Genomic DNA, 14,820 nt, shown 5'->3' on the forward strand with positions numbered 1-14,820 from the left:
GATTCCTGTTTCCTTCTAGCCCCTTGCCTGTTCAATGGGAGAGGGTGGGACAAATGCAAGCTGAGGCAAACAATGCTGCTGAAGGCCTGACAAAGGAGGCAAAGAAAGAATCAGGCAGTTGCTTTTTAACAGTAAGAGGCACAACCTCTGTGATCTCTCTGGAAGGAGCCCCATCTCTGAAGAAGAAATCAGGGAAGGCATTTTTGGGCTGGGATCCTGGAGAAGAGTGGGAATACAATAGTCTCTGGGTGGCTAACAAGGAGTAACATTGATGTGCAAGAAAGGAAATGACAAAATTTACCTTTCCCAATGCCATGCCCACCTCACAACCCCCAATGGGTACTAAGATTCCTTCGGCCTGAGGCCCATCACCAGCTTGTCCAGTCTCACCTGGGGCAGAGAGGAGGCAGAAACTGGGCTGCAGGGTCTCTGGTGAAGGATCAAAGATCAAGTGTGGGAGCAAATGATGTCTGCAGCCTCCAGATCCAGTCTGGAAGGACAGCACTGGTGTGGGTTGGCTCCTGAGCAATGCCTCCGGGGCTGCACTCCAGTCATCCTAGAAGTCTGACTCCACCCCAAGCCTTTCTGCCTTACTCAACTCCAGATACAAACTCCAATTCTCCTAGGTCCCACTCCTGAACAGGGAGCATTTTTCCTTCAAGGATCTATTTAAAGCTGAGGTCCTGAGAGTATGTAAACAGGGCATTCCCTGGAGCTTGAGAAGCCCTCAACCTGATTACCTTTCCATCCTCTGAGACATCCTAGGGCACTCGGTCTTCTATTTGAGGTCACAGACTGAAGTCTCTAACTCATACTAGCACCCTTCATTCAAACCTTACACCGATAGCATTCCAGATAGCATCAGCAGATATATCTCAGGGGTTCACAAGTCATCAAACTTGTGTTTTCACATATATGGTAATTAAATAGAAATGAAAATAAACAGATATTGAATTGTTTGGATGCTAGCTGAGTACTACAACTTTTTTTTTAAGATTTTATTTATTTATTCATGAGAGGGGCAGAGGGAAAAACAGACTGCAGAGAGCCCCACGCGGGACTCAATCCCCGGTCTCCAGGATCACACCCCGGGCTGCGGGCGGCGCCAAACCACTGCACCACCGGGACTGCCAAGTACTACAAGCTTAATTGCAGGGCTAGTGCTTTCATTTTGGTTTATATCTGTTTTGATGTCATATGATTACCTTATGTGGTAGAGTTCAATTTGTTTAGCAAGGTCTTAATATCAACATGATACACTCATCAACATTGCATAAAAGTTTCTATTTAGTTACAACTTTACTACCATTTGGTAGTGTGAAACTCTTCAATTTTGTTAATCCATTAGGTCAAAAAATGGTATGTCCCTCTTAACTTATTATATGATACTTTAATTACAGTTGAGGATGAGCATAGTAAAATGCTTATTGATGATTTTCATTTTCTATTTATTCTGTGAAATGACTGTGTATTTCCTTTGTTACTTTTATTAGGCCATTCAAATTTTTGTTACTGCTGTGTAAAATCCTTGTATATTATGAAAAACGGGTTGTTTGATTTTGTGTTAAACACAAGTCTTTTTTTTAAAGATTTTATTTATTTATTCATGAGAGGACACACAGAGAGAGGCAGAGACATAGGCAGAGGGAGAAACAGGCTCCATGCAGGCTCCCCGATGTGGGACTTGATCCCGGGACCCTGGGATCACACCGTGAGCCGAAGGCAGATGCTTAACCGCTGAGCTACACAGGCATCCCAAAAAACAAGTCTTTTTCTACTTTGCCAGTTGACTTTATGAAGTTTTTTTCTTTAAAGATTTAATTTATTTATTCATGAGAGGCACAAAGAGAGGCAGAGACATAAAAGAGGGGGAACCGGCTCCCTGTGAGAAGCCTGAAGTGAGAATTGATCCCGGGACCCCTGGGATCATGACCTGAGTCAAAGGCAGGCCCTCAACCACTGAACTACCCAGGTGACCTGATTTTAGGGACTTTTGTATCATACATTTATAATTTAATCAGTCGTTTTCCTTATGACTTGATTTTGTGTTAAAATTTGAAATGTCTCTGTTGATAAAAAGTTATGCTTTTTAAAAATCATCCCGTGGGACACCTGGGTGCCTCAGCAGTTGGGCATCTGCCTTCAGCTCAGGGTGTGATCCTGGAGTCTGGGGATCAAGTCTGACATCGGACTCCCTGCATGGAGCCTGCTTCTCCCTCTGCCTGTGTCTTTGCCTCTCTCTCTCTCTCTCTCTCTCTCTCTCTCTCCTCTGTCTCTCATGAGTAAATAAATCTTTTTAAAAAAATCATCCTGTTTGTCTTCTAAGATTTTCATAGTTTTGCTTTCATGTACAGCTTCATTTACATCATGATACGTCTAGAATTTATTCTGATGTAAGGAGTGCTTTAGAGATCCGAGCTTTTTCCTCTCAGTTGTCACTTAATACCATTTACTGGAAAATTCTCATCAATGTTAAGTGTCTTTTATTAGAGAAATTAAACTCTTGCTAAATTTGATCTATTTTAGCACTCTGTAGATGGTTCCTTTCCTGACTTCGTATTTCTGTACAAGTACCATGCGGTTTTATTTCTCCTGGTTTTTGGGTGTGTGTTCTCAGGTGTGGAGAATGGAGTTAATTATATTCCTCAGTATATGATACTTTGCATGATTAGTGACTTTAAAGCCCCTTTCTTGTTCTTTATGAATTTGTCTGCATAATATATACCCATACTTCATTCCCACTGACTTTGTAACTGTTTAATGCATGTGATGCTCTTATTTTCCTCAAAAAATGTTTTGTTTGTGGACATATTTTTACTTTACATAAATGATATTGTGTTATATGCCTCTTTGTTTCACTTAACTGAGTCCTCTTCACCTTTTTTAAACCTTTTTTTCATCTTTTTAAACCTTTTTTACTTAACTGAGTCTTTAAGATCATTTACAATGCCAGGTGTTCATCTAATCCTTCTTCTTACTGCTGTGCAATCTCCTTGCTGCACATCTCTTGCATTTTCATTTCTCTCTTCTCCCAGTGAAGGATATCCAAACCACACAACACGGTTCCAACACAAATAACAGAACCACAAAGATTACAGGAATATACCCTATGACGGTACCATTTTCTGTGTGAGAAAATCTTTAGCTCCCTATTTGGCAATAATTCTTGTATCATAGAATATGCACAGGCGTAAGGTGACCCAGTAACACCAGATTCCTTCCCAGAATGGCTGCATCTCTCTACATTTTCCCAAATATAAATGAGTTTTCTTCTCTCTTCTACCCTTTGCCAACACTTTACAGTATCTGACAAATTTCTGCATGCCTCATAAGAGAAAATAGAGGCTTCATTGTTATTTCAATTTGTAGAGCTTTCAATTCTAATGAATTTCAGTATTGTTTTCTATTCTTGTAAGCCTTTGAAGGTAATTTTTGTGAATTCCCTTGTATATCCTCTTGTGTTTGGGTGTGTGTGTGTGTGTGTGTGTGTGTGTGTGCTGGCACGCGTGTGTGTTTGTATATGCTGGTGTTTTTCCTATTAGACATTTCTTCATTTTCCACCTGAATTTTAGAATTTATTAAGAATTCCTGATATGAAGTTATTTTCTATTTGTTTTACATAACACAAATATATCATCCATTTTCTCCCCTTTTAAACTTTCTTCATAATGTTCTTCATTGAAGACAAATCTCAGATATTGAGGAAATCAAATTCATCAACTGTTTCATTACGGTGTGTGCTTTGGAGGTTCCGTCCTCTAGGTCAGAAAGATAGATTTTCCCTTATGTTTTCTTATATAATGTCATTGTTCTATTTTAACTTTTAGTTACTTAATCCATTTAGAGTCTGCCTTCTGTGTCGTGTAGGTAGAAATGCAGTTTTATTTTTCTCTAGGTAGTAAACTAGTATTTAGCAATATGTTATAATACACTATTTGCTTTTTTCAAGGATTTTTGGAAATATCTTTGTTGAACATTAAATTTCACATTAGTCTGTCTATGGGCTCTGAATTCTGTTCCACTTATTAGTCCTTTCTTTTTTTTTTTTCACCAATGCCACCACTCTTTTCTTTTTGAGGCTTGGCAATATTGCAAATAGAAAAGGAGGAGGTTCTATTTCTAACTGGGTTTTATTTTGTAATTACCAAATGCCTAATGTTGTGCAGCATCCTTTCCTGTTCTTGTCACCTATTTGTGTATCTACCCTACAGACAAGTCCTTTGTCCATTTTTAAATTGTGTTGTTTATCTTTTTTAGTTTTGAGTTGCAGGAGTTCTTTATATATCTTGAATATGATCCTCTCTCTCTGCTCCTTCTCTTGCTTATTCTCTCTCTCTCTCTCTCTCAAATAAATAAATAAAATCTTTTTATAAAAAAGAATATATTTCTTAATGTCTGGCTTCTTCTAATAAACATCTTTCTGTCTACCTGGTTTCATGTAGTAGTAGTTTATTCTTTCAAAAATATCAAAGTATTGCATTGCATGACTGTATCACAATTTATCCTTTCTACTATCCATGAAATTTATATTGTTTCCACATCCAGATATTAAAAGTAAGGCTTTTATAAAAATCATCATTCATATTTATGGTGGATTTAAACACTCCTATCCACAAAGTATGGATACAGCAGAGGAGTAAAACTACTGGTTGTAGGAGGGAAGGCATATATTTAAGGTAAGTTTTCAGAGATGCTTCCAAATGGACTTTTTGAATTGATTGTGCCAAGTTAAACTCCCATCAGCAATGTGAAGTACTCCACATCCTCAGACATTTTAATCCATTCTTTTGAGCCTTAATGGATTTCACTATGCTTTTAATTTATGTGTTCTCATGGCTAATTCCACTGTGTACCTTTTCATATACTTCTTAGTAATTTGTATTTCCTATGCTGTAAAGACTTGTCTTTTCCCCATTTTAAAAACTGGAATTTTCTGACTTTTCCTACCTGTAGGAGTTCCTTATGTATTCTGGGCAGTAAGTCCATGATTTAGCATCAAGTTATTAAAATAACTATGGGGGTTGCTGCGCCGCCACCGCCCGAACCATGGTCCGCGCTCCACTCGGGCTCTCTTAGCAGCAGCCGCCGCCGCCGCCGCCGCCGCCGCCCTGCAACCGCTGGCTTCTCGTCCTCCTTTTCTTCTCGCTGAGCCACTTTCCTCCTAGAGCTATGACCGTCGTCTCCGTCCCGCAGCGGGAGCCACTTGTCCTGGGCGGCCGCCTTGCGCCCCTGGGCTTCTCCGCCCGCGGTTACTTCGGAGCTCTCCCGATGGTGACCACGGCCCCGCCGCCTTTACCCCGAATCCCGGACCCCCGGGCACTGCCCCCCACCCTCTTCCTCCCTCACTTCCTTGGCGGAGACGGTCCCTGCCTCACCCCGCAGCCTCGCGCCCCAGCGCCTCTGTCCAACTGCGGTCTGGCTCCGGCGGGAGGCACCTCTCGGGCAGCGCCAAAGAAGCGGCGCAAGAAGAGGGTGCGGGCCAGCCCGGCGGGGCAGCTGCCCAGCCGCTTCCATCAGTACCAGCAGCACCGGCCGAGCCTCGAGGGCGGGCGGGGCCCCGCGACGGGCCCGAGCGGAGCGCAGGAAGTCCCGGACCGGGCCTCCAGCGTGGCCCCGGGTCCTGTGGCCGCAGCCCAAACGGAGGAAGCGAGCCCGTTCCCCGGCCAGCTGCCGCCCCCGGCGCCCGGCCAGCCCTCGTTCAGAAGAGAGGTTTTAAAATCAAAGATGGGAAAATCGGAGAAAATTGCCATTCCCCACGGCCAGCTTGTTCATGGTATACACTTGTGTGAACAACCAAAGATAAACAGACAGAAAAGCAAATATAACTTACCACTAACCAAGATCACCTCTGCAAAAAGAAATGAAAATAACTTTTGGCAGGATTCTGTTTCATCCACTTTAATTCAGAAGCAGGAAAAAAAGCCTTTTAAAAACACTGAGAATATTAAAAATATGCATTTGAAGAAATCAGCATTTCTAACTGAAGTGAACCAAAAGGAAAATTATGCTGGGGCAAAGTTTAGTGATCCACCTTCTCCTAGTGTTCTTCCAAAGCCTCCTAGTCACTGGATGGGAAGCACTATTGAAAATTCCAACCAAAATAGGGAGTTGATGGCAGTACACTTAAAAACTCTCCTAAAAGTTCAAACTTAGATCTCAGATTGCAATGTCTGTCGGGTTTCAAAATCTCTGGACTCTTAAAGAAAATTGGTACAGAAATGAAAATTTGCCTTGTAACTTAGAAGTGCAAAAGATGAGTTGAAAAAATTACAACCAACAACTTGTATTATATTTTATATTTTGTAAATACTGTATACCATGTATTATGTGTATATTGTTCATACTTGAGAGGTACATTATAGTTTTGTTATGAAAGTATGTATTTTGCCCTGCCAAATGGTAGGTGTTTTGTATATATACAATGGAGAAATTTTAAGTGTGCTAAGGCACATGGAAGACCGATTTATTTGCACAAGGTACTGAGATTTTTTTTAAAGAAACAGTTATCTCAAGGTGAAGATCTAAATGTGAACAGTTTACTAATGCACTACTGAAGTTTAAATCTGTGGCACAATCATTGTAAACATGGGGTTTGTCTATGTTTCTCTAAATTGATTTCTGCGTTCTAATCTGTAATTACTGGAAAACTATTCCCATTTTCACCAAACTTAATTTCTGGTTTTTGGTTTATCCATTCAAATTTAAGATACCTCTAATTTTAATGCCAACAAAATTGGTTGTACTCAAATTTTTAAATAATAATATAATTTGGCCCCCCCTTTAAAAAAAAATAAAATAAAATAACTATGGGGTCGTGGAAAGGGAGGTGGGCAGGGGGTGGGGGTCACTGGGTGACGGGCACTGAGGGGGGCACTTGATTGGATGAGCACTGGGTGTTATGCTCTAGGTTGGCAAATTGCATTCCAATAAAAAAATAACAGCCATTCTAAAAAAAATAACTATGTGTATAAGGAGAAACCAAGAAAATAGGGTTAAAATGTTAATAATCGAAGAATCTTTTATTATCTGGGGCACATCATATTCACATTGTGCAAATTATGAAATCATATATATAATACGTAATACAACGGGGTTGCAACCTAGAACCTAGAAACCCATTACTTCATTGCAACAATACAACGCTTCCCAAAAAAGAAGGCGGGTAAGCAGAACTAATAATGGGGCCCATAAATGGAGATGTGAGTGCTAACTACATGTTATTTTCTGCTTTCCTTATAATCATTTGGGAACCTCTAAAAGAAACAGAGCTCAAGATCCACCCTAATGATTCAGAATTCTCCTGAGACTTCACCCACTGCAGAGACTGCTCCAAGTATCCTTCTGGAGACCTCATTTAAATGGAACTATAGTTGCACAGTATGCCTTGATGTCAATAACACATTTGGTGGCAACAGAAGGACAACAGAGTTGTGGGGATTTCCCTTTCTGCCTTGTCTTTGATCTTGGCTTCAGAGATTTTATGGAACTCGTTGACTCAGATAGCTTATGACTAGATGCTCACACTCCTTTCACTCTCCACTCTGCCCACTAACATGCTAATGTGATCTTTTTTCCTTCTTCAGATGAGAAAATGGGGGTAAGATTATTAAAGAGATGGAAAGAGAAGGCACATGGTGAACAAAGGTAATAATCTGGCATACATTGTGAGAGAATTGATGTCAATCTTTTCATAAATTTGGCTTTTAAAATTCAACTAATTTTGTCCAAACAATCAGATCCTTAGGGGTAAATCTCTCTTATAGATCTAGCCAAGATGTTTTCCACAGTGGGTCTACCTTATCAAACCATAATTGCAATGCTAAATTCCTTGTGAAGAAGAATCATGGTCCTCACATAGAGAGGACATAAGTAGAACTTCCATGGAATCAGTACTTGTCCTCTGAGTGGGGATGTTTATGCCTTGTTGAGCTGGGCTTGGAAGACAGGAAGTGGGTATGGATTATAGAGACTAGGTGATTTTTAGCACAAAAAATTTTGTAATCAGAACTGAAATTTAGTATTTTCTCTTGGTTCCTATGGACTCCTTCAGAATCTTCTTCCTAAACAAAACATCAGATGAGAAAATGCATGGCTCCGTGACCCTATCATCTTGTTTGATTTCTCATAAATGTCATTATTAGAGAAATGAACTTAAAGTTGACATTCAATCTCTTGAAAAGGCAGAATGATGTGAGAGAAAGGTTGACAGCACACATGATTTCCTTTCAGAAGCTTCCTGACTCTGGGGCAGATTCACAGTCACTTGGGGGAATATTTTCTCCTCCACATTTGCATTAGAGAATAATATGGTTTTTAAAAACAAATTTGGAGATGACAGGGCTGTAGTCTTCTACTATTGGGCCAGAGTTGGTGAGAGCTCCTACATCTGACAGATCACAAGTCACACTCATCCCTGACTCAGATAGATCTCTGTCTTCTGATATTCTGGCTCAGGTGAAATCAGCTCAGAAAATGTGTGTTGTACACTTATTCTGGACCAATTTATTCTATGCTGTGAAAAAAGTTGAGTCAGATGTGGTCCTTGCACTTATTACACTCACAGAGAAAGAAAATAAATTCAATGTAAAGTTATCAGCCATGATAAAAGTACATGAGGCTCAAGGTATACTAATGTATCTAGTCTCTAACTAGATGTGTTGACTTGTGTATGTCTACAGGTATTGGGAGTGAGTGGGAGTGGGGGATGGGAAACGCGTAGGTCAGAAAGAAAGGTGTTCCTGAGTAATATGCTTCCTAAATGGAATCATTAAAAACCTATAGTTATTAGTTGGATGAAGGTATAGAAATGAGCAAAATCCTGCAGCTGCCTGTCTATAGGTTAACCACTGATTATAAGCATCACTTAAAACTTTGGGACAAATGTTCAGTTTTATGGTATCTCTATTCATCAAAACTGAGAATATTTGCTTGTCCTTTAATTTTCCCTGAGATTAGAGACATGCAATAATTTCTACTCTGGGACGGATGTGAACTGTGCTGGAGAGTAACAAAGTCTAAAGCATTTGGGGAGACTCTGAGAACTAACCAAGTAATACCTTCCACCAGATGGAAGGAAATTCCCAAAGTACCGTTCTTAAAACAGGGTGTGGTCTCAAAATGTATTTTTATGTCAACTACTTCAGCAATAGACTACATTTTTCTTTAGAAGCTGTTCTTTTTAAGTTTGATTTAAGTAACTGTTAGGTCATACAGACTCACTTGACCCAGTATATTCATTCATTAAGCTATTATTTGCCGTGAATCTATGATATTTCTGGGACCACACTGATACTGAGGATGAAATATGACTATAGTTTGGGTATTTGTATCTGAGGTTCTTTGACTTCAGGGCCTGGTTCTTTTTTCTGTATCCCCAGTACCAATAATGTGCTTGGCCATTGTCTTTTGATCTACAAAGAAGCTGACTGAATATTCAAAGTATCATGAATGTTCAAGAAAGTGATAGTAAACCTAGTAGTGAGCATACCTCTGAATAAAGGGATTATGCCCAGCAAAAATCAGTGAGGAAAAAAAATTCAATGTGTCCTAACTATGTGGCAGGGAAAATGGCTGGAAAGGTGGCCTAGGGTTAGATAAGGGAACCCTCAAAGAATGTCAGCTAGAGATGTGGTTGCTTATATTAATGTTTTATTGATTCATGCTTTCTTACAATGATGCATTAGAACCCTTCATTGCTTTGACTCATAGATCTATCCAGATGCCTAAGACCCCATTATCAGATAACATAGAATGTGATAATGTCTTTTTGAGAAAACGGGGCATTTCTTTAGCCTAGGAAATGTTTTTTTTTTAAGATTTTATTTATTTATTTGACTCGACAGAGAGCGAGAGCGAAAGCAGGGGCAGGGAAGAGAAGCAGGCTCCATGCAGAGCAGGGAGTCCAACGTGGGGCTGGATCCCATGACCCTGGATCATGACCTGAGCTGAAGGCAGATGCTTCACTGACTGAACCACCGAGGTGCCCCTAGCCTAGGACTTCTTAAGTTGAACTTTAGAGTGCTCTTCAATTAAGATGTGAATGCTATTTCTTTATTTCTTCTTTACTCTAACTGGTATTCAAAATGTCCTGCTTGTTTGAATGTTGGTATCTAAGCCAAACTATCATTAGCAGTATCCATGACTTTATCACCAACAGAAATCACAGGTATTTTTATATCACGTTGTAGTTGTTGAAGATACCTACAAATATCCTTTATGCTCATTAATTTTCTAATTAAGATGATTATTAGACCTTCCACAATACTTTGATATTTAATTCATTAATAAAGAAACACATGTATCATTATATTAAATATTTGCTTCCTAAAACTATTATAATAAACTCTAGGTGAATATGACTGGTCTTTATGGCAACCCTATACATTTTATGTGATGCATTTGAAGCATTATTTTGAGACATCTTTACTAAACAAATAAAGGGCCAAAAGCTTAAACTTTGTATAGGGCCTTAATCTTTAGACTTTAAATTGTTCTCCCTTCTTTTTGAACCATTTCATGAAATTTTATTATTACTCCCCAAGTCTTGCAAATCTCTCTACACATAATGACAGTCTTCCACCCTCCACCCTCTCAGTTTTATTGAGAAATAATTGACATACATCACTGTGTAAGTTCAAGGAATATAGCATGATGGCCTAATTTGCATATATTGTGATATGATTACCATTACCATAGTAGGTTCAACTCATATCCATCTTCTCTTATAGAGAAACAAGACAAAAAGAAAAGAAAAAAAAGGAAAAGGAAAAATATTCTTCTGATGAGAACTTAGAAGTACTCTCTTAACAACTTTCAAATATACTATAATGTAGTCTTAGCTGTAGTCGTCATGGTCTACATTCTTTCCCTAGTATATATCTATCTTATAACTAGAAGTTGTAGCTTTTGGTCCTCCTCCTCCAAAATGTCCCCCCCATACCCTCTGCCTCTGGTATCAAGTCTGATCACTTTTTCTACTATTTTTGTTTTTTTTTTGTTTTCTTTCAGGACCTACACTTAAGTCTAATCCATTGGAAATTAATTTTTGAGAGTGGTATAAGAGGTGAGTCTGGTTTCAATCTATTGCATGTCACTATCCAATTACGCCAACACCATTTATCAAACAGACTATCTTTCCTTCATTGAACATTCTTTGTTCCCCTGTCCAGTGTTATTTGTCTCCATATGTTTGAGTTTATTTACGTGTTCTCCATTATGTTCCATTGGTTTATTTGTTTGTATTTATGCCAATGCCATAATGTTCTGATGACTATAGGTTTATAATATAGGTAGAAATCAGGAAGTGTGATGCCTCCTGCTTTGTTCTTCTTTCTCAGATTTCTTTGGCGATTTGCAGTTTTTCGTGGTTCCGTATAAACTTGAGGAGTGTTTCATTTACTTCTGTAAATTGCCATTGGACTCTTGATAAGGACAGCATTGAATCTTTAGCTAGCGTTTTGTGGTATTGACATTTGAACACTGTTAATTCTTCTAAACATGAACATGAGATAGCTTTCCATTTCTTTGTGTCTTGGATTTCTTTCATCAATGTCTTGTAGTTTTCATCATAGAGAACTTACATCTCCTTAGATTTATTCCGAATTATTTTTATTGTTTTTGATGCTACTACAAATAGGATTGATTTGTTTTTTAGAAACTGTGTTGAGGGATCCCTGGGTGGCGCAGCAGTTTGGCGCCTGCCTTTGGCCCGGGGCGCGATTCTGGAGACCCCGGATCGAGTCCCACGTCGGGCTCCCGGTGCATGGAGCCTGCTTCTCCCTCTGCCTATGTCTCTGCCTCTTTCTCTCTCTCTCTGTGTGACTATCATAAAATAAATAAAAATTTAAAAAAACCTGTGTTGATGGTGTATAGAAATGCTACTGATTTTGTTGATTTTGGATCCTGCAACTTTACTGAATTCATTAATTAGATCTAACAGGTTTTCTTCTTCTGATTGAGTCTTTGGGATTTTCTGCATGTCTATTTTATCGTTTGCAAATACAGACAGTTTCAGTTGTGATACCTTTTATTTTTCTTCCCTGAAAGCTCTGGCCAGGACCTCTAGTATTATGTTGACTAGAGTGGTGAAAGTGGGCAACTTTGTCTTGTTCCTGATCCTAGAGGAAAAGCTTTTCAACTGTTCACCATCAACTATGACAATAATTGTGGGCTGTCAAATCATGGCCTTTATTATAGTGTGTTCCTTCTATGCATGATATGTTGAGTTTTCATCACAAATGGGTGTTGAATTTGGTCAAATCTTTTTTTTTTCTGTGCCTATTGAGATGATCATATGATTCTTTTCTTTTATTCTATTAATGTGATGGGAGGTGTGCCACCAGCCAAAAACAGTTGGGTTAGGACTTCTGTCTTAGTTCCCTACCGAAGTGAGGTTGTAGGATGGGCCCTGTGGCTGCCTGGATTCTCTGGTCAGGCTTTTTAGAGGATTAAGACTGGGTACTATATTTAGTAATAATATATGAAAGAGCCTCCCTGCTCTGGCAGGGCAGCAAGATAGAACCCAAAGCCTGTACAGCTCTTATTTAAGGACCCCAATCCGACCTTCAGAAAGTTTACTGAATTCCCTGGCCAGGTGATGTCATCAGTTTTGCTCTACAGATGAGGGAAGCTACAGTTGTGCTCTCTGCTCTAGTGCCACTGTATATAGGGCCGTTGGATGGGCTAGGCAGTTTCAATGTGCTCTGGTGAGGTTCTTTGGTTGCACAAGCTGCAGGCTGTATTCAGTGATGAGTAGAGCTACACAAGATTTCTTGCCTGAGCACAGTGGGAAAGCAGCTCTAAAGCTGGCTAATCTCTGTTCTCTTGTCTTGACCCACCCTGTTTCCTGATGGAACAGAGCCACTGGCTTTGCTCTGCAAACTCTCAGTTCTGTGCACCTGCCTCTTAGCTTGAATGTCCCTGGGATGCACTGCTTTTAGGAGCTGTCACCAGCCCTTCCAATCAGATGGGGCCAGGAGACCCTCTTGAAAGTGGGTGGGGCGATGCCATAGCTTCCTTGCCTAGGTGGGAGTTGAGTCACTTCAGGCTACTTCCAGTTTCCCAGGCAGGTTCTCCAGTTTGGAGGGCCTGGGTTTTACCTTCAGTCTAGGCTATGAATTAATGCCTCTGCCTGTGTGTAGCACAGGAATGTTCCTCTGGTACTGGCTTTTCTCTGGGTGCAATCAGCTCTTCCCACTGACCTCTCAGCTAGAGCTCTGCTCAGCTGTACTGCTTCAGGAGTTGTCCTCAGCCCTTCTGGTCAGATGAGGTCAGCAGACACTCTTCACAGTAGGCAGGGTTGTTATTCAGCTCCCTGTCTGGGTCTGGGAAACCAGTCTCTGAGGTTAGCAAAACTCCTTTGAGGATCTGAATCAAGCAGCTCTGCACCCCACCTTGTTCCCTGGCCAGAGTACATATCTGAGCTAGTCCTGCAGATGAGCAAAGCTACAGGTTGGGCTTAGTCCTTGGGCACAGCAGGTATGGATTACGTCTGCCTAGATCTGTATGCTGATTGTTGCAAGCCTCTTTCCCTTCTCTATCACAATCAGATTCCAGTGGTAGAGCCCCATTGACTCCCCTGCAGTCCCTATAGTTTGGGGTCAGAGCAGGAGCTCCTGCAAGCACCCACAATGTAGGGGCAGTGCAGATCGTCTCCCCTGGGTTTTCTTTTCTTATTTAGAGAACTAGAAAGCTCAGGGGTGGCCTGTCCACATGATGTTGCACCAGCCTGGGTAAAGGACAATGCATTCAACATGTAGTTGCTTCTTTTACCTGTCTAATGCCATCTCTCTTGGTCTCTGTGGTATAGGTTGCTTCTCAGTGGTGTTTTATTCTGGAATAGTTGTTGTTTCTTCTTCCTGTGAGAGGGAACAAAGTCAGCCACAACCAATGTTTCCACCTTAGACACAGAGAATCTGACAGGCTTCTTAAACAACTCTACTAAACCATAAGGTCAATTTTTAAATTTAATTAATTAATGATAATTGATCAAATAAATCACCACATCATGTCTATAAAAGGTCACAAAAATGAGAGATTTTGTTTTAAAAGGAGTTTTTATTTTCTGGGAAGAAGAGACACATAATGCAAGGCAGTGAGAGCTGATGGGCTAGAGGTGGTGAATTAGTGCTGTGTAGTCTGCACACAGAAAATTAGTCAACCTGGTGGCTTCAAATGGAAATGCTGTGATGGTGTGTCTGCCATTTGGAAGTTTTTGATGGTTAAGATTGATATTTGGGAGTTCCATCCGAAGCCATGGGTACGATTGCCAAAGAGATGATGGCATACTACCCCATTACGTATTGGTTTGCCAGCTCTTTCTAAACAAGTTATTTTGTCCAAAAAAATGTCAGTTCTTTAAGATACTTTGGCCCTTTTTCATTTTTTATATCTTAGTGACTGTCTTTTTAGGGAAGAGACAACAGTCATATGCCCAAAGAATAAATAAAATATCTATGCCAGGATAAAATGGGGAGGTGTGGCAATAGCAGCATAGGACTCAAATTTCTAGTTGATAATAAAGTGAAATTCAATGCCATAACTTACAGATTAATCAAATCTCTTTAATTATTAGATGTTTCATATTCAGAATAAAAAGATTCTTTTGATCTACTCTACACTTACTAAGAATGAAGGCGCCATCTTAAAAGTACGAAGTTTTACAACACTGAAAATGCTCCAACTAAAGCAGCATGATCATTTTTATATCAAGGGGAGTTTTGGAATGGTTGATAGTGATTGAGAGCAATTCGAACGCCCTCCAAATCTGAGGTTCTATGGACCTATGTTTAACATGTTGACTTCTTCCACAAACAACAAAGT

At 40.0% G+C, this 14,820-nt stretch overlaps 1 protein-coding gene across 1 annotated transcript; it reads left to right on the plus strand.

The window, feature by feature from the left end:
- The first annotated feature begins 5,096 nt into the window (after positions 1 to 5,096).
- On the plus strand, positions 5,097 to 6,785 carry LOC129504950 (proline-rich nuclear receptor coactivator 1). The gene has a single exon (XM_055317850.1). The coding sequence runs from the start codon at positions 5,170 to 5,172 to the stop codon at positions 6,151 to 6,153; it is 984 nt and encodes a 327-aa protein (XP_055173825.1). The 5' UTR covers positions 5,097 to 5,169; the 3' UTR covers positions 6,154 to 6,785.
- Positions 6,786 to 14,820: the final 8,035 nt, after the last annotated feature.

Source organism: Nyctereutes procyonoides, unplaced genomic scaffold (genome assembly GCF_905146905.1).
Source record: "Nyctereutes procyonoides isolate TBG_1078 unplaced genomic scaffold, NYPRO_anot_genome, whole genome shotgun sequence".
In the NCBI taxonomy this organism is placed as follows: Eukaryota; Metazoa; Chordata; class Mammalia; order Carnivora; family Canidae; genus Nyctereutes; species Nyctereutes procyonoides.